Source organism: Barbus barbus, assembly GCF_936440315.1.
Source record: "Barbus barbus genome assembly, chromosome: 50".
In the NCBI taxonomy this organism is placed as follows: Eukaryota; Metazoa; Chordata; class Actinopteri; order Cypriniformes; family Cyprinidae; genus Barbus; species Barbus barbus.
This window is the reverse complement of record NC_136728.1, coordinates 3,722,664-3,747,548: the sequence shown is the minus strand read 5'-3', so window position 1 is coordinate 3,747,548 and position 24,885 is coordinate 3,722,664. Positions and strand designations below refer to the sequence as shown.

The 24,885-nt window shown below is 38.8% G+C and overlaps 2 protein-coding genes across 3 annotated transcripts; one reads left to right on the top strand and one right to left on the bottom strand.

The window, feature by feature from the left end:
* Positions 1–1,892: 1,892 nt before the first annotated feature.
* afg3l1 (AFG3-like AAA ATPase 1) lies at positions 1,893–12,799 on the top strand. Of its 2 annotated transcripts, none has more exons than XM_079414515.1 (16): positions 1,893–2,117; positions 3,614–3,704; positions 3,782–3,870; positions 4,636–4,785; positions 4,994–5,068; positions 5,142–5,266; positions 5,820–6,090; positions 6,169–6,306; positions 6,392–6,545; positions 6,740–6,847; positions 8,320–8,445; positions 8,665–8,775; positions 9,113–9,228; positions 9,529–9,729; positions 10,096–10,290; positions 11,214–12,799. In XM_079414515.1, exons 1-16 carry the CDS (start codon positions 2,019–2,021, stop codon positions 11,436–11,438), a joined length of 2,274 nt encoding a protein of 757 aa, XP_079270641.1. In that variant the 5' UTR covers positions 1,893–2,018; the 3' UTR covers positions 11,439–12,799. The 2 variants fall into 2 exon arrangements, with proteins under 2 accessions (XP_079270641.1, XP_079270642.1); XM_079414516.1 differs by having other exon boundaries at positions 1,942–2,157; positions 11,214–12,509.
* dbndd1 (dysbindin domain containing 1) lies at positions 12,622–21,153 on the bottom strand. The gene is made up of 4 exons (XM_079414517.1): positions 21,031–21,153; positions 18,640–18,786; positions 16,802–16,939; positions 12,622–14,493 (listed from the first exon to the last, which is right to left on the bottom strand). The coding sequence occupies exons 1-4, from the start codon at positions 21,059–21,061 to the stop codon at positions 14,321–14,323; spliced, it is 489 nt and encodes a 162-aa protein (XP_079270643.1). The 5' UTR covers positions 21,062–21,153; the 3' UTR covers positions 12,622–14,320.
* Between the last annotated feature and the right edge of the window lie 3,732 nt (positions 21,154–24,885).

Sequence of the window (24,885 nt, the reverse complement as noted above, 5' to 3'; positions counted from 1 at the left end):
TGTCGAGATATCTGACAGTTTGTGAATTCTGTGAACACCTTTTAGTTAGCATAGCAGAATTCTTGCATAATGTAAATTTACTTTAGGCAATACTCACTATGTTACCAGGCTGCCCAATGTCAGGATCCTGTAACAAATGATATTTTCTATTAGTACCACTTCCCTGACTTCTTATCTATAATGAACTTAAAAAAATGTGTCTATTTCCACAAAACTGACATGATACCTCGAGCCTTCTGGAGTCTCATCATCGGCAGAAGTGCACTCCACTGCTGTAGATGTGGCTTCCCTCTGCCATATTCAATACTTGTATTGATATTTTTGACAGGACATGCAAAGCCAATGATTTATTAAAGAGTACTCACCGGCGAATCATAGTCTGGTGGCTCCAAAAGTGTAAGGGTGTTGCCAGCCACTGCAAGGTAAGGCAAAGTCACACAGTCCACATAACAAAATATATATGGATTTCAATATTTTCCATGTGCACTCATATGGCAATAATGCACCTTGTATGAAGAGGCCAGTATCCCTTGCTGGGCCAGAGTCAGTGGCTGTCCCTCCCTGGATCCCTTCAATCACTGGCTTCCCTTTATTTAAGTCCAGGGCCAGCTCCTCTGCTGTGGTGAAGTCTTGGGTTGGAGGGCCACCCCCCGTACCAGATATATGACTTTTTTTTTTTTTAAATCAGCACAGACAATAAAATGTCAGCAAACATGTCACCTATGTTCTCCGCAAACAAGTCACTTACCAGCCTGCAAAATATTCTTGTATTTAATCTTGACTTGCTGCCAAGTCCTTTTTTGGCCAGACATGTTTGTTCTTTAAGAGGAATAGATAGATACGAATGATAAAATAGATTAGATGGATAAAAATAGAGCAAATTATCTGATTATAGATTACATCAAATCAATTAGAAACAAAACCTACATACAAATGGATAAGAGTAAAAAAATTAAACAGATTATAGACATAAAAGAAACTAAATGGATCAAATAGATGCACATAGTGGGTAGGTGTTTGCAATTATTCCTCATGTTAAATGCATGTCCACTGGTCACATTTAAGGCAAAGTATACAATTATTTTTGAAAATGACAAGTAACTCCTTGAATTGTAATTATGAGTGTTTCAGTGGAGCACTGGTTATTTGGACTACTTACGCATTCAATCGGTCCGCTATTGTTTGCCAGGCATTCTCTCTTTGCTTTATCACAGCAGCTGTATTGCCTTTTTTTTACATATTATATGTTTCACTTCTTCATACGTTTCCATAAGAAGCTGTTGCTCATTAGGCGAAAAGTATGCCGCACGGGTTTTGTCCATTTTTGCATCGGTGATTCTGTGATCGATTTCGTGATCTTTTTAAGAATGCCGTGAACGTGCATTTATCCAAACTATATACTCCTGGCTCGACATATCCGCGCGATCTCATCCTGGCTCAGCAAACGCGCAACGGATTAAGCCAGGATGCACTGATTAAACTAGGTCAAGCCGCGACTGTTCTGTTATCCTGGCTTTCTTAATTTTACTGTTGCGCAATACCCCTCAGGAGTGAATGTTTTGAATGGGACTCAACAGAGAAGCGTGTTTTGTTTTGTGAGCCACTCAGCGCCCCCTGGAGGAAGAGACGCAACCAATCAAATCCTTAGAATCGGTCGCGGGGCGGGGTTTGTGCATGAAAAAGTCACGCCCTCACGCTATGCACGGCAGGCATATGCATGTAGTCGCCTTGTACCGCCTGTTCAAAGCTAAATTACATTTTCTCAATGGATATATATACATATATATTACTAAAAAGAATTCTAATCTCCAAAACACATTCAATAAATATAATTACTTATTTATCCATAAAAATAATTTTCAAAACGAAAGGAAATTGGAATTTTTAATCAGGCGTCACGCAGAGGCGGCCTGTGGGGTCCTGTCGGTGGAAATGTCATTCAGAGCAGCAGTTACTCAACTCATGGAGATCGGTTCAGGGAGACTGTTGTGAAGGGTTTGGGCTGAAGTGTGGCGCTCATGGCAGGGCTGTTCTCCGCGGCGGTGCGCTCCGGATCCAGAGGTTTACTGCGCCTCAACACCGGAGCCGCGGCGAGACTCACTGCTGCTCATCCGCGGGTGACATTATATATCATCACACACACCGATCTATCATAGTGTGTGTGTGTGTGTGTGTGTGTGTGTGTGTGTGTGTGTGTGTGTGTGTGTGTGTGTGTGTGTGTGTGAGTGTGAGTGTATACACATATACAGTAGTTAACATTTGAAGTGAATCAAAAAGTTAATCAGAGTTAGTCGCTTTGATCCACTTCAGATGTTGACTAGTGTATGTATATGTTATATATCTGTCATATAATCATTTCTGACATGATGTAACGCATCTTTGTTGTGACGTAACGTAACAAATAACTGTGTCATGATGAGTGAGCGCTGGATAAACACTAGTATTTCCCTCCAGCTTCAAAAATGGGTTTAAGTCAGTTACATCTATCTTTTGCTGACGTGTGCAGTGTTGAGGGTAACGCATTACAAGTAACGCAAGCTATGTAATCTTTTTCAAGTAACTAGTAAAGTAACGCACTACTTTTTCATTTACAACAAAATATCTGAGTTTCTTTTTCAAAAAAGTGTTACTGTAGTTCTGGACTAAATGTGAATGTGCAGTAATTCATCTCACTCGCAAAAAACTGATTTAGTATTCATCCAAATGAATTAAAACAGTGAGATGCAAACTCAGAATATGACAAACCTGCAATAATTAAATATGTTAAACAACACAAATGTATCTAATCCCATTTATTAACCGATGTCTCTGCTGCTGACCTTTGATGATCCAGTTCAGCCATACTAATAAGCAAAAATGACTTTAGATAAACTAACAATTGTGCTTCATTGTGTTTTATTGCTGAAGAGTTTTGAACCTTCTCCTGTACAGACGTGAATATACTCTTCCTTCAGCCTGAGGTTTATTCAGTACACTTTTTGGTGTGAAAGGGATTTTACATTTGCTATAAATAGAACTTCTTATATTAAAAACAATCAATCAAGCCCTGCTCATATTTAAAGAGTAACGCAAAAGTAACTTTTTTAGGGAGTAACGCAATGATGCATGACTTTTAAAAGTAACTTTCCCCAGCACTGCTAGTGTGTCAGTAGAAATATCAGTGTATTTCCAAACCTCCTTGAAGCTCCCTGAGAAACTCTTTAATTGATAAAGAAAATCTATTTATGACATTTATTTTTGACAGCATCCTCACTTGTTTTTCTACAAGTGCATAACACTTTGAACAGCACTGTAGCTTTTGCAGGGAGGTTTCCTGAAGCATCTTGGAGACGTTGCTCTTCTGGATTTAGTCTGTCTCCAGACAGACTGATGATGATTAGATCAGATCTCTGTGGAGCACTGGTTTATTAAAATCTCACTGGATTATTACAATTAATGGCAAAATGAATGTTAGGAAATGTAAACTGATATTTCCTTCTGCCACACTACAGAAAAAGATAGAAATAACATTTTTTTTTAGCTGGTGAAAATACTAGCGTTCTTATCATTTCGGCCACCTCTGTATGTTTTAAGTATGATTCATAATTCAGCTCATAATTCCTTTCTTCCTCAGTTTTTAGTCCTGAACCGCCTTAAACCAGGCTCATCCATTGGGAATCATTACACATTCCCGCTCTTGTCTTATTCCACCGATGCACCTAAAGGTAAGATATATCATTAGATGTGTGACAGTATTTGTTTTCACTTGAATCATAATTAATAACTGTCATAAAACCGTCAGATGGTAAAGCAAGTGGACCAGAGCCTCGGCCAGGAGGAGGAAGAGGAAGGAAAGGAGGGAGGAAAGACTGGAAGAGTCGATTGTTACAGGTAAACATTGAAAGGTCATTCATGTTTTACCCCAAAATCTGAAGAAATGGATTTAAGATCATTCAATTGTGGCATTATTCTCATGATATTTAAACACACTTTCCAGTTTTCTGGAACAAGCTTCATTATCTTTGTAAGATGTTTTTATGTTTTGGTATTATGGCTAGTGCTGTCAAAGGATTAATCACATCCAAAATAAAAGTCTTTGTTTACATAATATATATGAGTGTACTGTTTATTTTTATTATGTATATATAAATACACACACATGCATGTGTATATATATTTAAGAAAAAAAAAAATATATAATATATATAAATATATATAATAAATACAGTACACACACACATATATTATGTAAACAAAAACTTTTATTTTGGATGCGATTAATCCTTTGACAGCGGTAATTATGGCAGTAAGAGTCGTGTTTTTGTCACACTATGGTGATAAGAATGAGATTCTCTGGTCTAGAAATAGTTTTTGGGTTCTTCATACTAATTTTGGTAACATTTGGTATATATATATATAGATATATAGAGAGAGAGAGAGAGAACAGTAGTCATAATTGGCCTTTATTGTTATGAGTTTACATCATGGTATATGTTTTTTTGTTTTTGTTTTTTTTTTAATGTCCAGGGGGTTTTTTGTTGTTGTTTTTTTTAAAGAATAATTTCTATTAAGGTAATGTTTTTTTTTATCTTCGTGAAGTAATCATTTATTATTGCAGTAATATTGAGGCACGTATGTTTTTAATATGTCACTCAGGGAGATGTACCGTGGGACGATAAGGATTTCCGCTATATTTTGATCACAATGGGAGGCGTTGCGTCCGTCCTTCTGTACCTCTACCTCAGAGATCCGGGCCAAGAGATTACCTGGAAGGATTTTGTCCATCGGTACCTGGGCAGAGGACTGGTGAGAACAATATCTGGGATTAACAGAAAAGAGTCATGGCATCTGAGCGGTGAATTTAGCTTCTCAGTAGCCTACAGACGTGTGAAGGTCTGCCAGTGTTGTGTGTCTTTTTCTTGATAATGAACACATTTTAAAGGTCTTCAAGGGTCACACAGGTGAAGTGCTACTGTGTCAGTTTTGGCACTGAAACGATCTTTTTTCCGCTCAGGTGGACCGGTTAGAGGTGGTGAACAAACAGTTTGTCAGGGTCATCCTGGTCCCCGGCGCAGACAGCTCTGAAGGAGTGAGTTCCAGTCATTTGCTGTGCAGTAGCTCATATCTTTGTGGAATAGCACTAATATGTTGTTTACCTTCAGAGCTACGTGTGGTTTAACATCGGCAGTGTGGACGCGTTTGAGAGGAATCTGGAAGCTGCTCACTATGAGCTGGGTCTGGAGCCGTCCCATAGAGCAGCGGTGGTCTACACCTCCGAGAGTGACGGGTGAGTCTGGGATGACTTTATTTAATTCTAAGTCTCTTCTTAAGTCTCTTCTGCTCACCAAGTCTGCATTTATTTGATGAAAAAAATATTAGTACAGTAAATGTTTTCTATTGTAAATGTCATTTATTCCTGTGATCAAAGCTGTATTTTCAGCATCTTTACTCCAGTCTTCAGCGTCACATGATCTTCAGAAATCATTCTAATATGTGGATTTGCTGCTTAAGAAACATTTCTTACTCTTCTCAATGTTAAAAACAGTTTTTCAGCAATCACTGATGAATCAAAAGTTCGAAAGAACGGCATTTATTTGAAAAATGCGTTTTTGTAAAGTCTTTTATGTCAATTAAAAATGAAATAAGAATCAATTTCTTTTTAAAAAATCATAATGACTGCAAATAAACATCAATAAATGTTTTCAATAAACATCAATAAATGCATTCAAATAATGTGTTTTAATAAGTGTATATAATATATAATTAAAACACATTTTAATATTAAACCTAACTAATATAAATATATATATATATGCTACTATATCTTCCTCTTTCTCCAGGTCTTTTCTGATGAATTTCATTCCCACCCTGCTTTTAATTGGCTTCTTGCTTTTCACTCTGCGACGTGGGCCAATGGGAGGAGGGATGGGCGGAGGAAGGGGCGGGCCCTTCAGCATGAGCGAATCAACCGCCAAGATGATGAAGGACAATATAGACATCAAGTTCAAGGATGTGGCTGGATGTGAAGAAGCCAAGCTGGAGATCATGGAGTTTGTCAATTTCCTAAAGAACCCACAACAATACCTGGATTTGGGTGCTAAGATCCCTAAGGTATGACCTTCCAGAAGGAAAACAAGTGAAGATTATTAGCTGAACGTTATTATTAATTAATGTTCTGTGTTTCTTCAGGGTGCTATGCTGTCAGGCCCTCCAGGAACAGGTAAAACTCTGCTCGCTAAAGCTACTGCCGGAGAGGCAAACGTTCCCTTCATTACAGTCAACGGTTCAGAGTTTCTGGAGATGTTTGTTGGAGTTGGTCCAGCCAGAGTAAGTTTGAGCAGTGAACTGTTGATTTCCAATGACTGTAAATTCTATTACAATGAAGTATTTTTGACCTGTAATTTACTTTTAGGTGAGAGACATGTTTGCTATGGCGAGGAAGAACGCCCCGTGCATCCTCTTCATTGATGAGATCGATGCTGTGGGGAGGAAAAGGGGCGGAGGGAATTTCGGTGGGCAGAGTGAACAGGAAAACACACTTAATCAGCTGTTGGTGGAAATGGACGGTAAGCAGTCCGAGGTTTGATCAAGAGGTCATAGGAGAGATTAAAATAGTGGAAATAAGTTGTATTGAAAGTCATGGAGCTTATGGAAAACTCTCGTAGTTTAATTTGTGTGCATGATGTTGAGATCTTGGATTCAATCTGAAAAATCCTTTGAAGATCCCAAATCAACATTATAGATATTTTTGTTTTTACAGGTTTCAATACAAGTACAAATGTTGTAGTTCTGGCTGGTACGAACAGGCCGGATGTCCTTGACCCTGCATTGATGCGACCAGGGAGGTTTGACAGACAGATTTACTTGGGTAAGAACTTTGCCCTTCAATTCAGTGCCACAGAATGTATATAATATTTATTCATCAAGTGATACATTACATCAGGGGTCTTCAACTAAAACTGCTTGAGGTCCAGTAATGAACCCTCCTCACCAGCAGAGTATCTGCAGGATATTTAAGCTTTAATTTCATCTGCTAAATGACTAAATGTAAAAGTTCAGATACAGGTTTTCACAAGAACCAAGTTTTATAAAATGGTAAACTTCACATTTCAGCCTTTAAACCTTCTTTTTTTTTATAGAAAATTGAGTCAAAACACCAGGACATGTCCCTACCAATATCCAGTGACTACAAAATCGTCCCTAGCAATAATTTTGATCAAACAATTAAATATGTTTTTGTATTTCTGGATGCATCTGAAATATGTCATACCATGATATTACCTAAGAAGTTAAAAGTAAATGCGTTAGAAAACTGTGCTTTCAAGGATGCACATGCATAGACGGAGTAAGAATAGGCTGCACACTGGAGTGCATCCGCATTTAGAACAACTCGCAGGTATTTCACCCAGTTCACAGCAGTCCAAATAAAAGTTCACTTCAGGAATTAACAAAGTTAATCTACTCTAAGTGCTCTACTTGTCCCCACCAATGTCAAAAGCAAACCTACACCCATGGCACTACAACCTTTATTTTGACCCGCGCTGAGAATATCAGCACCTGAATGCAGATAAACAGGAGCCCCCATTCTCAGTCTTTAATAGTTTACTGCCTTTAACAGTCCTGGCTCATAAATTGTCAAACTAAGAAGTATAAGAAATAGTATTATGGTAGTCTTTGAATTTCTATTATTATTGGTACTAGAAAGGTAAACATAATAATACTTTATTATATACTGTCAGTTTTCAGCAAATACACATTTATATCATGAAAACAGGTCTTTGAATATCTAATACATATTTAATTTCACCTGGTCTTTATAAAGGGATTATATTCCAGAGTGCACTGTCGGTTACTGCTTTTTTTAAAACATTTTTTTAATTAATTTCAATATTTAACCATTTCTTTATTTGCTAAAAAAAATACTGTATTAGAATAAAAATGTTGCTATTTAAATAAGTCTGTTTATTTCTTAAGTTTAAAATATTTTAGTTCAGGTTACATTTTTTCATATTTAATTTTTTTTTATTGAGTAAATATATTATGAAATTAATTGCAGCAGTCGGCGCCGATAGCCTAGTGGTTAGTACTTCGATATATAGCACAACTGTGCTCACGGTGACCTCGATTTCCGTCTCAAGGTCCTTTGCCGAGCCTGCCACCCCCCCCTCCACCCATTACTTTCCATCTAATAAAAAAGGCATAAAAGCCCTAACAAAAATTAATTGCAGCAAGTGTTATTTGTCTTTCAAACTGAGTTGACCACCAATAATATTCATGTGTAGTGGGCTTTAGGACAAATATTTTCTACTATCTAAGGTTTGTACTCTGTCAACCCTTCAGGACCTCCTGATATTAAGGGTCGAGCCTCCATATTCAAAGTGCATCTCCAGCCACTCAAAATGGATCCAAATCTGAACCGTGATGCCATTGCAAGGAAGATGGCAGCTGCTACACCAGGGTTTACTGGTGAGTTAGTATTGATTTAGTTAGACACTTCTTTTCCTATTGAACAGAATAAATGTGCAAGCCATAGCAGAAAAATGATACGTTGTATGATAATTATATATTTGAAATCAATTTGTGAGCGTAGGCTGATGTAGCTCATATGATAATTAAGTAATCATAAGCGCAGGCATAATATTGCTGTTATTGCTATATAAAGACACTAATTTTTCTCTCCTCCAGGTGCTGATATTGCAAATGTCTGTAATGAAGCAGCTCTCATTGCTGCTAGACATCTAAATGAATTCATCCGTGTTAAGCACTTTGAGCAGGCCATCGACAGAGTCATCGGAGGTAAACGGAAGAGCTTAGAATTGCAGCATATCCTACAAACATCCTACTAACAATGATGTACATGTTCAGATCTGCAAGTCTTATTAGTGATGTCAGCAGTGACCTGTGGTGTACCTCAGGGTTCAGTCCTGGGTCCCATTCTTTTTCTTATCGACATGCTTCCTTCCATTAGATAACACAAAGTAGGAATATAGACTTTCTTAATTCATTCCTTTTTAGTGATGCTGAAGCTTTTCGTGTATGATTGCTTGAGTTGGCTTATGCAGCTTTAACTATCCTAAATTTAAAATAAAATACATTTCTTAGTCATTCCATATTTTGTGCTCTCATGTTACAGGTCTGGAGAAGAAGACTCAAGTTTTACAACCCAATGAGAAAAAGACTGTAGCTTTTCATGAAGCAGGGCATGCTGTAGTGGGCTGGTTTCTCCAACATGCCGACCCATTGCTCAAGGTGATATTATTTCCCAAAATATATTTTAAATTCCTATTACATAACTTAAGTAACCAAATAAAATAAATAACACATATTTTAGCTTCAAATGAGAAAAGCTATTTGTCATTTGTCTTTGCTTTAAAAAAAAGTTAACAATGAACAAGGGGCAAAACTGACTTTGTATAATCTACGAGCATCGTGTTACACCACCAGGATTAGCATTGCAGCTGTACAGTTCAGATTAAATTTTGTCATATGTCAATTGTTTTCTTGAAATTTATTGGATTCATTTACTCATTCCCTAATTTTATGTTCCAGGTTTCCATAATTCCAAGAGGGAAAGGCCTGGGCTATGCACAGTACCTTCCAAAAGAGCAGTATTTATATACACGGGAGCAGCTATTCGACAGGATGTGTATGATGCTTGGTGGGCGCGTGGCCGAGCAGGTGTTCTTTAGCAGGATCACGACTGGGGCTCAAGACGACCTTAAGAAGGTCACACAGTCAGCATATGCTCAGGTCAGAGATTGTGCTTGCTTTCTATCATTCATTCAGTGCTTCAGTGTGCTACAGCATTTGCTATAACGACATGGCAACATTAGACACTTTTTTCATTTAGCAGAAGCTTTTATCCAAATGTACAATACTTACAGGATCAATCCATTTTGGAGTAGAGCTGAAACGAATAATTATTTGGTTAATCTGCTAACAATCTCTTAGAATGATTCTTGGACTGTTCTGGCAGGTAATGCAGTGATTAATCAACATAGTGGTGATAGCCCATTGATTGCTTCTTGAGGCTTTCAACCTATAACTTTATGATTACAAGACAACTTTTTTGGCAACTTTATTTGACAGTTTTCTTCCCTTACTTTTCTGTTGTAGATTGTTCAGTTTGGCATGAGCGAGAAAGTGGGTCAGGTGTCATTTGACCTGCCCCGGCAGGGTGAGATGGTTCTGGAGAAGCCCTACAGCGAGGCTACGGCAGAACTCATTGATCAGGAGGTCAGAGATCTGATCGACCGGGCCTTCAAGAGAACACTGGAACTCGTCACTGAGAAACACGAGCAAGTGGAAATGGTGAGAACAACCAACAGCTTGATATTACTTTATCCTGGAAAACAGTGGTGCCTCATGCTTTGCTTGGATATATAGCTTTAAATAGAGTGGAATCTAGCTGCCATTAGAACAGGCCTCAAAGTCATGCCAGAGATGCCAGAACTAGTGACCTGCAGAGTGCCTCAGGGTTCGGTCCTTGGTCACATATTTCTTTAAATAAGCCAAAGTAGTGGTATAATCTTCAACAGTTGTGTTGAGGTCACTCAGCTTTACCTTAAATCAAAGTTTTTAGTTCATACGTTGAGATTTATATCTCTGATTTGAGTGAAGGTAAGATTTCAAAAGGGCTTTTCACACTGCGCTTAACCCTGGGTTATATATCGTCTAAACCCTGATTTAAACCCTGGATAAAGGAACACTTCATACTTTATTCATACATTCATACATAATTTAGAAGCCGGGCTAGCACCGCTTTTTACCCAGGGTTAGGGCTGGAAATGCTTTTGCAGTGTATTGCAGTGGCAAACTTGTACTGTGTGAAACTAAATGCTTAGCAACAGACATCCAGTTGCGTTCCTCATATTTACATGCTTTGCAATGTGACCGGAGGCACAGCATTGTAAACAGTCTATTCAGGGGTTTGAGGAGAAATTTGTCAAATGGTGATGGAAAACGCATCAGTTTCATTTTATGTTTAGTAAGTCCATTCAGGAAAAAACTTGAATGTACAATGTCAATCGTCAGCTTATCAATACATAAGATGAATTGTAAACCCTGGGAAAATTATGAGCAGTGTAAAACATGAAGCAGAATAACGCAGGAATTAGTTTTTCCAGGATTTAGAATGACCCAGTGTTAAATATTTCAAGCATAAAGAACTGCAAATTGACCATCTCTGCCAGGTAGCCTAGTTGATGCAAATATGCATTTGTTTTTGTGAATAGGTTGGTAAGCGCTTGCTGGAAAAAGAAGTTCTAGACAAAGCTGATATGATAGAGTTGCTGGGGCCCAGGCCATTTGAGGAGAAGTCCACATATGAGGAGTTTGTGGAGGGCACTGGAAGCTTTGAGGAAGATACAAGTCTTCCTGAAGGGTTGAAGGACTGGAACCGAGAGAGAGGAGAAACCCAGGAAGAACCTCCAGCTTCACAGGAAAAACAGGCTGCTTGAAATAAAGACAGTCCTCGAAATAATTTCCACCTGCCTCTGACACTTGCCTTACTGTGGAAACTTGGTGGGAAAGCAGTCATCTTGGCTTAAATGAGGAAGATTGTGAATTTTGTTAGTATTTGCATTTCACTTCCCTTGTTGATACAAAGCAGGGAAATTTTACTGAATTTGAAATGCCTTAATCTGTGCATTATGTCGGCATAAACTATGCCTGATAAACTTTGACACCCAAACACCTTGAACTCTTTATGCCAGATCAAAAACGTATCTTTCAGTTTCTGCCATTATATCATAAACTCCATTATATCCTTTTTATCCTCTCTTCCTCTTAATAGAAGTGTAAGAAATGTATATGTGTACAACTTTCATTTGTGTTCTAAGAAAAAAATGATTGGAAAGTGAAATTGTGATTGTTTAATTAAATTAAAGGAGTTGTTTCATACATAGTTTTTCACAAGGTCTACTTATAATTTAAGTCAAGGTTTCTTGCACAATTTTTATTTTTTTGTCTGTCATAATTTATTCTTTAATGTCCAATTTCCACCTTATATCTGACCCTTAGAATTAATTGGGTCATTTTTGCAGCTTGTAACTCGGTGCATACATATTTATGAATTCACCACTTCTCCATGGTTATATTTACCGTTTCTAATCTGTCGAAAGGGCAAAACAGTCTACACTGACATCAGCAGAAGTAGGGCATAACTAGATGATTTATCATACTTCCTCTTCCAAGCGTTCTGTTCATCAGGGACGATCCCATTTTAGATGGGTGAAAGTTAACCAAGTAGCATCCAGAATCAGTGCGATCTAAAAATACGATGACAATACATTGAGCTACAAATCTTGCTATTATTTATGGTTGTTAAATTATGAAAGAATATAAAAGCCCAGTTTATTTTTGTGGATATTCTTTACAAAATGCATCTTCTCAGACAAAAGCACTGTTTGTTGGACTGTTCTTTTGCCTGAAAAGCGAACCTTTTGAGTTGCATATCACGTGTATCATGCTTTGGTGTCTGCATGACCAGTGCTGTCCATATAATCTATTAAATTAAATTGTACCATGCTGTCTCCATTTAGAGCTAATTGAGAGGGTGTTGTGTCACAAGACTTGCGTTTTACAGTAATAAATACAGTAAAATGGATTGGAGAAAGAAAGAGGAAAAACAATCTGATTTTTGTAATTTCACATTTATTCCTGTTAGATTTCTGTCCTCCTTGATTTGGCAGACTTGTTAATGATTCTGGTAGTTTGTAAATTTCTTCTCCAATGTGACCCTGTGTATAGATCATGCTTGACATCATTGAACCCTGTAATAACCCTGGTGACAAATACAGTACAAATTTGATAGGAGTCCAAAAATTTGTCCAACAGAATTTTACTCTTAGGGATTTGCATTTGGAATTCCCACCCAGTAGCTTTTTTCCAATTTTAGGATTATATGTGAATCGAACATATTTTCCTGCTGTGCACCAGTGATCACAACTGAGGACTGATTTGAATGTTTTCTGATGTGAAATTATTAATCACATTTAATGATACAGAGTGGTTAAAAACATATTGCTAAAAGATTATTCTCCCTTTCATCAATTTAAGTGCAACTTCAAATGCTGTACTTGTTAAGTTAGGCCAGAAACATATTCTACACCAGTCAGAATGCTTGTGTGGTCCTGCTATGCGATGTGTGTTCTTGTGTTACTGTGGCTATAACAAACTTCACTACTCAAGGGGGCGATAATTACCATCAAAAAGTTGGTCAAAATTAAAATAACACATTCAGCAGTATACTCTTTAAACTGATGTTCCAACATGACAGCAGTATTTCCTAACACACCATGTATGGAGGCACACCAACAGTACCAACACCATCACTTTTTGGATGTATCCCTTATCTGATCTATCCGTTCAGGTCTTGCAGTACTAACGAGCTGATGAGTTTAATCAAGTGTATTTGATTTAGCAAGTGTTTAAAAATGTGTACTATTGGTGTGCCTCCAGGAGCAGGGTTGGGAAACACTGCCTTAAGGGATAAAACTGACCAGGGTTATCCAATCCTATCCAATATGATAGGGCAGGTTGGAGCTAAAGTCCACAGGAAGGTGGCCTTCCATATCGAGATTGGACTCCATGGGTTTATGCTAATACTAGGTCAACACCCTCTTGTCGGTAAAGATGAGAACCCAGTGCAATATGAATTCTGTTCCGACAAATTCTGAAATGCAAAGATGTATGAAATCAATCTTGTGTAGCTCAAAATGTCTGTGTTCATGTACTTGCGTAGGGTATGTTTCAGGCCTTAGGCATTAAAATTTTTACAAGATTTTTCACTTTGTTTCTAGGTCTCCCCATTTTCATGCAGAATCTCCTCGAAGGACACTTTTGCTGGGAATTCTTGTAACTTTTCCATGTCTTGAACTATGCTGTAGATTCTCTGGAAATGTCTTATCACAGTTGCTGCTGCGATACTTTGCACTGTTCTTTAAACAGTTCCTTGAAGATTTGAATCACTGTGGAATTCCTCAGTTGCTCCTTAGATTCACTTTGCTTGAGCCAGTGTTTTCCATAATGCTACATCATGCTTCAAGTTCTCCGTATGCAGTAGTCACATGGAGAAGACTGAAAGTAACTAGATCCCAAAGAGGCGTCCCAAAATCCTAGTTGGATGAAGTCTGTCCCATCTTGAGGAAGAGTCTACACTTATCCCAGCTTTTTGGAGCTCTCTTCTTGTCCATAATGGACGAAGGGATTGCATTATCTTTAGGTGGGATACCCATGTCCTTTGATCCCAAGAGTTCCTCATCTTTTTGCTTGAGAAGGAACGTCCACTTTCTGCACAAGGGCTTTATTTTCTTCCTAAGCCCCTGTAGCTGTCCCTGGCTCAAGGCTGCTGAGATTGAGAGCGCTCTATCTTCAACATTGGCTCTGTGTTTTCGGAGTCACTGTGGTGCTTTCGATCTCTAGGCTGCTGTTCCCCTTTTCCACCGCGGGTCCAGGAGGGTGAGCGGACATAACCGCTGTGTGGAAATCTAGGTAATGGTGGCTGCTGGCGATCTGCGGGGTGAACTTACAAAACCAACTAATGAAAAACACCTTTATAACCACTGGCTATAGTTCTGTTCCAAAATCGAGTCAGTTGCCTACCATCATGGCCTTTTAAGGTACCATGGGTCCACTCATGAATCCTGTTCCAACAGGTAGGCTGCAAAATTGGCCTTCTAACCCACCTTTCTTTTGGCTCAATTCTACAGTACTTTTCACATTCACAAAAGCATTTTAATGTGACGGGTCTCCAAGCCTGCTCCTGTAGGGCTACCATCCTGCAAATTTCAGTTCCAAGCCCAATCAAACACACCTGAACTAGCTAATAAAGGTGCTCAGGGTTGCTTGATAATTACAGGCAGGTGTGTTGGAGCAGGGTTGAAACTGAAGTCTGCAGGATGGTAGCTCTCCAGGAGCATGGTTGGACATCCCTTGTATGGGGTAGCCAAAACTGCTCTGGAAGGCTACTGTCCTGCAGAATTTAGCTCCACCGCTAAGCAAACATACCTAAACCAGCTAATCAAGGTATTCAGGATTACTTAAGTTGCAGGCAGGTGTATTGGAGAAGGGTTGGAAATGAAGTCTGGAGGAGGGTAGCCCATCAGGACCAGGGCCAGCTTCCCCTACATTAGTAGGTAGAATCATGAAAGGGTGGTTTTAGGCAGGGGTGCCCAACCTGCTCCTGGATGGCCACTATCCTACAGAGTTTATTTCCAATCCCTATTACACAAACATGAACCAGCTAATCACATAATTTTCAGGATCACTAGACACTGTCAGCCAGGTATGTTTGTGGCAAGTTAGAGCTGAACTCTGTAGGATATTGATCCCTCAGAACCAGGGGGATTTGAACAGAGTGGTCAAAGGGGTGGCCACACTTCAGTTTATGGTGGCCACATCCTCCCCTGGTTACCCCCTAGGTCCACCCATGGGATTGAGATTTCAGTCCATGAGCTGCTGCCAATTATGAGCTATTTAAACCAGTCACTTAAGAGGTTCCATGACAGATGCTGCTTTGGAGAGTTGCTACCCATGTAGGCAGTAGACATCAAAGCAGCTCACTAGATTTTGGAACAGAGCTTGTTTGTGTCCTATCTGTTTGACTCCTCAACATGCTGTCTTTAGGGATATTCACACTGACAGGGATTTGTAGTAAGAAAAGCATCCGGATGTCATTCATTTTCAATGAGACTCAGCAATCTGAGGCCACATTAGTGATAGACATTGTAGGTGTTTAGTTAAAGTTTAGTTTCATGCATAGCTATACAGTGAGGTCAGTATAATATAGAAGGATACAGCAGTTAAGTAGGAATGCCTACTAACAAACAAAAGTAAAAATGCCTCTCAGTCTGCATTTTAAGCACTGCCAAATTTGGGGTCTAGGCAAATGTTATTCATATAACTTGGAGACATTTAAGCAGCAGGTTTGAGGTAATGCTAATCTGGATTGCTCTGAATGCCGCTGACATTGCCTCATAGTGTAAATATTTAATATGTGCACATTTGTGCACTTCAGCTCAGAACTTAATCAAATAATAATGTGCTCACTGTAGATTTCCATGGAATCACTGAACTGTGCCAGCAGCCAGGTATCCAACATACTCTACTACTCAAAATGTTATCCATCTATTTTATTTGTCTTGCTTCACAGTGAACATTCAGTCATAGATAATAGAGTGCTGCAGGAATAAGACCTAAAACACAGACATTAGTTAGCATATTTGCACATCCGGTTTGAATGGATTTTTGGCTAAATGCCTGAACTAATGTACTGTATATGGTTAAAACAAGCTCAAGATATTTTCACATTTTATTATATTACATAAAATATAATAGTAATACCCCACTCGTAATTTTTTTAAGCTTTTACTTTTCTTGAATAAAGTGGTTATAAACATGTTGCTAATGGGACTCCAGAGGTTGTCAGGGACATTAAACCTCATCATACCATACAGGAAACCTCATTTACTCACTAGTGAGTTTTTACTGCCTTTGTGAACTATTATAGCTTGAAGATATTAAATAAAGACTGAAAGTTGTCGGAAATTATGCACGGCATTTAGGTTACGCAGCCATGCTGTAGTTTGTTTATAGCCTAACCTGGCCACAGGGCTTATTTTCTCTTGGCTTCGTGTCGAGGGAACTCGGGATGCTAACTCTTGGGTTGACCTACAAAAATATGTCATCATCCCTGCAGCACTCTATTTCTCCCACTTTAATTTTTAAATGAGATTCTGAAGAATATGTTTGGGGACTGGATAGATTTCACTTTAAAGCTCATGGTGTGGTAAAAACTGTATAAGTCTGAGAGATGACTCACTTGCTGGGGAGTCTGTATGATTCTCCTCATCTGAATCAGCAAACACCTCCCCCAGCTCCTGGTCAGACATGTCTGTGAGCTCCGTCAGGTCCATGAGGTCAAAGTGTACCTCCAGAGAGGACACACTGCTGAGAGGCTCTGAGATCAGGCAGAAGATAGCAGAATGTAACTACATTACTATAACCAGATGACCTGTTAAGAGTAGTTCAAAGATATTCTTAAATTGACTTCATTGTTCTTTGCTCAGACATGTTGTGCACTAAGGGGTGTGCTATTAAGTATGGATGCCTGTTTCCACCACTGAATAAAAAAAAAGTAATTGTGACTAATTGCTGGATATAAACTCGCCAATGTTGGTTATAAAGTCAGAAATACAGGACATAAAGTTGCAATTCGGTGTTATAAAGTCAGAATTGCGAGATACAAAAGTCAGAATTGACCCTTCGCAGGGAGCTTGATTGACAGGTGTTTTGACCAATCATAACGCCGAATCTGCCATTTTGTCTGATGGTGTACATTGAGGTGTTGACATAAAATACCTTCTTATGTTCATTCATGTCTATGTCATGCTTAAAGTAAATATTAAAAGAGGATCAGTTCACATGCCGCTTGAACTGAGGCGCTACAGCAATCTGTTACAACACATTAAAGAGCCACAAAACGGTATTTATTGTTTGAATTTCTGACAAAATTTGAAAGCTAAGACTTTGTTTCACACTACAAGTAACCTGCTCTGTCTTGTCTGATGGTGTGTTGTCAGATTCCTCTTTGCTCCGTGATGTATTTTTCACTGTGTGGGAACATGATGTGTGGCGTGAAAGCGCTATGGCTTGTCGGACTGTTGTGACGGATTTGTGAAGGGAATTTCAAAATATAAACTTGCAATTGCAAGAAAAAAGTCAGAATTGACATTTTGCAAAGGGCTTGATTGACAGGTGATCTGACCAATCATAACGCCAAATTCCCCATCTTGTCCGACAAAAAAATCAGACAGGAGAGTACATTTTCGGTGGCCTTAAACTTGAAAAATGTTGTGTTTTGACATCTTTCCGTAGTTGAAATAAAATACGTTCTGATGTCCATTCATGTTTATTTCATGCATTGAGTAAATATGAAAAGACACTCCGTCCGTTCACGTGTGCCGTTTGAGCTGAGCCAATAATGTGTCATGACACATTAAAGAGCCACAAAACATTATTTATTGTTTGAATTTCTTAAAAATTTGAAAGCCGAGACCTTGTTTCATTCCAGAAGTAACCTGGTCTGTCTTGTCTGTCGGCGTTAATTAAGCTTTCATAATTATGGGAATCTAAAGTAAACCTGTTTACCTTATCAGATTTTTTTTATTCTTTAGGCAGTCGTGGCCTAATGGATAGAGAGTTGAACTTGAAACCCGAAGGTTGTGGGTTCGAGTCTCAGGTCCGGCAGGGATTGTAGGTGGGGGAGTGAATAACCAACACTCTCTCCTCCCTCAATACCACGACTGAGGTGAGACCCTTGAGCAAGGCACCAAACCCCCAACTGCTCCCGGGGCGCAGCAGCATTGGCTGCCCACTGCTCCAGGTGTATGTTCACTACTGTGTGTACACTTGGATGGGTTAAACGCACAGCACAAATTCCGAGAATGGGTCACCATACTTGGCCATACACCACTTCCTTTCCCTTAATCTAGATCACTGTTAATGTTAAGGACAATTTATTAATTGCAGTGAAAATGGAAAATAAATGTAAAAAAAAAAAATCTTTGTTGCACAAAATGTCACTTCTGCTTTTGAGTTGTTTTGACTTGGATGAAATATGACCTGCATGTGCTCTTGACAGGTCAGAGTTTCACTCACGTCGTTTCTCAATGATCAGCAACTGGCTGCCATGATGTGATGGGGTACCGACATGCTCTCCTGAGGCATTGTAGGACGCCTCGCTGGTGAGACTGGCAGAGCTGGAGGACTTCAGAAGCTTCTGGAACTCTCGATCTCTAAGTGGCTCTACAAAAAGGAATAAATACATTAAAAAAATGAAATAAATAATAAGGAGACTAAATTCTGCAGGAAAGTCGACCTCGAGGGCCAGAGTTGAGAACCATTTTACCATTTACTGCACTTTCTTATTCTTCTTGTTATTTCCCTACAGCGGCTAATGAACTGGAAGTCTCGCGCATCGACAGAAAACAGCTTACTTGCATGTTGAAAAGTAAGGTGGGTATGGTTGCTAGGGTGTTCTGAGTGGTAGCCAGGGTCATGGTTGTTAGCACATTGCTATGTGACTGTTAGCATGTTGTTATGGTGTTGCTAAGGTGTTCTGGGTGGTAGCCAGAAAATTGCTGTGTAATTGCTAAGGTGTTCTAAGTGGTTGTTACTGCATTTCTAGATTATAAAGTTGCTAGGGTCTTCTGGATGGCTGTTAGCACATTGCTAAATGTTTGCTAGGGTCTTCTGTGTGGCTTTTATAACATTGCTAAGTGTTTACTAGGGTCTTCTGTGTGGCTTTTAGCACATTGCTAAGTGTTTACTAGGGTCTTCTGTGTGGCTTTTAGCACATTGCTAAGTGTTTACTAGGGTCTTCTGTGTGGCTTTTAGCACATTGCTAAGTGTTTGCTAGGGTCTTCTGTGTGGCTTTTAGCACATGTGTTTGCTAGGGTCTTCTGGATGGCTGTTAGCACATTGCTAAGTGGTTGCTAAGATATGTTCTGAGTTGTTGCCAGTGCGCTGCTATGCAATTGTTAGGGTGTTCTCAGCATTTGTTAGCATGTTGCTATAGAGTCATTATGGTGTTCTGCGTGGATGTTATTTTGTACTAGCTTGAGCATTGCTACGTGGTTCCTCTGGTGTTCTTAATCACAGTTTAGCTCTATGTCTACAGCCAATCTCTTGCTTTCCATGTCTCGTTCTCAAATGGGGTTTGCCAGCGGTTGCCAAAGAAGTGAAACAGAAGATGCTTGTGTTTCCCTGAGTGTTTAAAGAGCTTTCAGCTCTCTATTGATTTCTTGCAGTAGTAGTCAAAGCAGACAAGTGTTTTATATCGTTGAAGGCATTTCAATTACACACATGGGACAAGAAAACAAGTGGACAACTGGATATGTATTTTTGGAACGCATATTTTTGAGATATGCAGCAAAACGTGTCCTGCAATTTTACTTTATTTTTTTTTTTTACAATTTTTTTTTTTACAAGCAAAATTATTTTACAGTATTATACGATGTATTATTGTATTATAAATTATTTTATAATAGTATTATATATATATATATATATATAGCGGTGTGTGCCTTGTGTGTTTTGGCAAGGCCTTGGTTGGGGCTACGTTGACTGTGGGCTCACAAAAACATAAAGGCAAAATAGGAAATTATAGAATTTACACACAGTTCAGAAAGCATGACTAACTTTAATGATTTCACATACTTTTAATTTAATAATTAAAAAATGACTTCAAATTAACATTAAATTGACCTAAAAAAACACATTTTGTGAAAAGACGGAAGTAGCAGGAGATTGCGTTCAACCTTAGGCGAATACCTCAGAACACATTTGACAGATTCATCCAGATTCATACAATTTCTCGGTACATAAACTTATTTTTCACTTCTGTACTATGTTTTGTCCCACATCTCAAGAATCCATTATGTGATGATACAGACTTTTCCAGCTGTGGCCATTCTCCGCAGTCTGGGGGCCATCCCTCCCTACCTCGCACCTCTCATTAGCCCACACACAGCAGATTACGCTGGCTTGTTCTCTCTTTGTGCGTGCCAGTCATGCAAATATTGGTGCATGGATTGCGATATATTTGCTTATTCCAAAAGGCTCTCCATCTAAACCATACAAGCCGAGATGAACTATATTTTTAGCAGCACCCAGTGGTACCCAACTCCCATTGTCCCAAAGCAACCGCTGCAAAAGATGCAACTCAATGTCAAATTCTCAAAAAGGCTCGCATCCAAAAATCCTCTTGCTCATGACCTTTGTCGTTTATTCGCATAGCAATTCTACATTTCTGCTATAATTCATAAGCCACCACCCTAAATGTATCCAAGTTGCTGTGCTTTTTCCCATGTGCATAAATGCAAGCTGCCAGCCACTGAGCACTACCGGCTTCCTCTGACTGCTTGCTTTGTCTGTGCATTCAAGAAAAAAAAGACATGGTGGCAGCTCTTACAGCGGGCTATTGAATTCAATGGGAGTGCACGTTTAAATGCGTCGCAGCATGCTGGCTGAAGAAATGTTTGCTCTTACCTGCAGCACCAGAGTCTGCCTGAGCCTCCATTAAGACTATTGTAGCAGCCGGTGCAATGCTGTTTGGCGTCGCAGCCGGGATTAGTGGGAGCGCCTCCTGCCTCGTGTACGCGCTCTATCTCTTTCTAGCTACTCGCTTTCTCTCTCTCTCTCTCTCTTTTCCCCACCCCTACATGCACAGTCACACATTCGCTCCCATTGTCACTGCAGCACACACAACAGTGACACATAAAGAGTCCCACTAGAGAGAAACGCAGTCAGCCACTACACAAATGCTATACTGCATGACACACCAAAACAGGGGGGAGAGAGGGAGGGAGGGAGTTAGGGAGGGTGGTGCCCGTAGACAATAAAAAGGATTTATATGGGAGGCAGATGTCTAGTGATCTAACACGGGTTTGGACAATAAGATGAAGTGAGAAAAAAAGAGGCATATCTGTGTGTGGATGATTATAATACATGCTTGTTCATTTAAAAATCATTTTGAAAGGTTGCATTGATTAGACAGTCGTTAGCTAGTGTATGTATAGGCTGGAAAAATTAACTGAGTACAGATGCATGTGGTTCATGTGGCTCTTGTATTTACAACACTAATACTCAATTGGGTGATAGAGCTACTTTCAAATGTTTGTGTCATTACTCAGGTAGTCTCACATAGCCAGATCTTCAAAAGGTCTGGACTCCATGGCCTTTTTTTTTTTTTGGCCAAGGACTGCCCAATGACCGACATGTAAAGCAACCAATCACAGTTCGTTTTGTTGAGCGTCATGTTTATGGTGTGAAGTCCCTACAGTAAACACTCATTTCCACTGAGCAGTATGCAATTATTTCTATTTCCATTGTCAGAAGTTGTGAATGGTACCAAAATAGCGCACCATATCGTACCACTTTTTTGGGACCAAATACCTAAAACCCTAACCTTAACCTTAGTAAAGAAATGGCAATGGATCCTTATAGCATTACTATCTGTCTCAAACTGATCCATCAATGATTTTCTAAATTCTGAAATTAGTATATGAAATCTGAACGTTTCTTGCGAGGTGATGGAGTTGACCAATGAAACTGGCTGTTGGAAGGAGTTTACTAATTGGACCATTGCTTTTATGATGAATGGGAGAAATTGCAATGCCCGACATAAGTTCTGCCATTCAAAGAGCCAACTGAGCCAAATCACAACCTGGTCTTTATGATAGTTTTTGATGTTTGATGACAGCATCATAGAGCTGCTGTTGGTTAGCCTTATTGAAAATAGCTGTCTAAGTGCACTTCCAAGATGGCCGCCAAGTAAACTGCCTTGTCCTGGCAGACTTCGACAGCATTCTCCATGAACGGTCATGACGGTAGTTGGCCCAAAAGTCAATTTTGACTTATAGGTTTATGTCATTAATTGCCCCCTTGTGGCAATGCTGAGAATGCAATGTGTACTTGCAATTGTTGTAAACTGAACACATTTCGGTATGAAACTTGTTTTTAAGGCTGATTCGCACAGGTGTATGGTGCCAAATTGAATTTGCATCAGCAGATCTCTCAGCTGAGCAGGGAAGCTCCTCCATCTGTTGGTGAGCGATTCAGAATTGTGACCATGTTTGCCTCAAAATGCACATTGATAGCCTATATTGTCATTAAAGTCGGGCATATTGTTAACCCTGATTCCCTCTCGATTCCAAATGTGTGAGTAAAACATCTCAAACATAGTCAAAGCTGTGCATTTGAAGGAATAGGATATCAAATAAATTACACACTTAAACTTTGAGGAAGTGTTACTGTAACCCTGGTGTTGCTTTACAAACTGTATTTAGTGGCTTGTGATCTGCCTTCGTGACATTTCATATCTCTCTGAACATCCTGGGTTTCAGGTTTGTTTCACTCACTTGCCTCAAAAACCGTTAGACATCAAAAACCATTGGTTTTGCTGTAATGCTTTGCTGGCCAAAGAGCACAATGTGATAGCTTTAATTTATGGATGTATGCTGTGAAATTACTCATACCATCAGTAAGAATTCTGCCCACTCAGGTCCATAAAAAATCTTCTGAAGTCAACATGAAACAGCTAATTTGCTTCCATAGTTTGACATATTTTCTAGTAAAACAAGATATTCAATGAGGGGGAAAAAAATACTGCAGAACTTGGTTATGTCCATCAGAAATGGATTCGATTGTGGAGAAATGGTCTTTATATGAGAGCAAAACTAAAAGTAAAGTATGTGTTCAATGGATTTGACTGTTGTTTTACAACATGCTGATGAATCAGTCTGTATAAAAAGACTGATCAGGAGACAAAAACTTCATAAAACATTTTTGAAAGTTGTGAGCTGTGAAAGTTACATTATCTAGGACCTTCATACAATGCCTGCCATTATAAAGACTGTAAATCTATCCCAAAATTTGATATGGGGTTTAGTCTGATTAATGTCTACTGATTTAAAAAAAAAAATGCAATTCTGATTGGTGCAAATCACAGACTTCCTAAATCAGCCACAAAAATAAATCAACATTATCTTCAGTATCCACCTTTTTCCTAACGAGCCTATTGATTATTAGAGACACTTCTGGTTTGGGGAAGTTCCACTCACAAAGACGTAAATAAATTATTTCAGATAATAAGGTTGAGCAACAAATAATCTTTCAGTTTGACTGAATGAGCTGTGTATTTTTCTTGGGTATTTCAAGATATAGCAGAATTGTTTGATATAGCATTTTGCAAGAATAAGCAAAAAGCTGTTTGCTTTAAAATTTTAAGTTGGCTCAACTTTTTTTTTTTTTTTTTTACCATTATATACAATGTATCTATACACATTTAGAAAAAGGGTGTTAAATATGATCATTAAATCAATGTCAGCCATCCACAAGGAGAGGAAGTGGTAATAAACGTCCAAACTCTAAACGCCCGGAATGCACTCTTTACAGGACATGCAGACTTAAAACTGTGACGTAATGTCTTTTATAAGAAAACTGTGGCATGTAAGGAGAAATTTGCTATAACATAATGTCCTCTACAGAGGACAAAACTCTATAGCTGGGAGTCAGGAGGATAGAGGACTCAGGCTACAGGTTAAAAATTATTATTAAAACTTACCCTAATGTAATAAAAATGTGTTTAAATTCAACACACAACCACTGCTAGGAAAAAGGAAACATTTTAAATTGAATCTTTGCCTGTTTTTGATAGACACTCTCATACTCTCACTTGTTTCTTGTCTTCACTGTTAAAATGACACTATTCCCAGAGCAGCTCGTTATTCAAGTTTTCTGAAAGAGCTCCCACGACTTTCTCTCTAACCGTGGGCGCTTTCTCCGATTTTTTGGCCTTTTTTTGTTGTGGGTGCTTTTTTTTCTGAGGAAATCAAAAGAAAACTTGCGTTTCATCTTTCTGTTTGGTACTTCGCTCGATTACAGCGACAGATGGGAATGACAGATCATATAGAGCTATATATGAAACCACATAAAAGATAAGAGCTCGAATAGAGCTCTCTAATTCAATTCTTACTAGTAACAATTGAATTAAAGAGCTCTCCAACTGAATTAGAGAGGTCTGAAATTACGTTATTAGTAGGAATTAATTTAGAGAGCTCTACAGTTCAACATATCTTTAATGTGTTTTTTAACTAGTAAAAATTGAATTATAGAGCTCTGTAATTGCATTGTTACTAGTAAAATGCTATTACGATGAGTAATACTGGGATTAGGCCTATTTTAAAGGTGCCATAGAATGGAAAACTGTATGTCCCTTGACATAGTTGAATAATAAGAGTTCTGTTCATGGAAACGACATACTCTGAGCCTCAAACACCATTGTTTCCTCCTCCTTATGTAAATCTCATGCATGCAAAAGACCACTGAAAAATAGGCGAATCC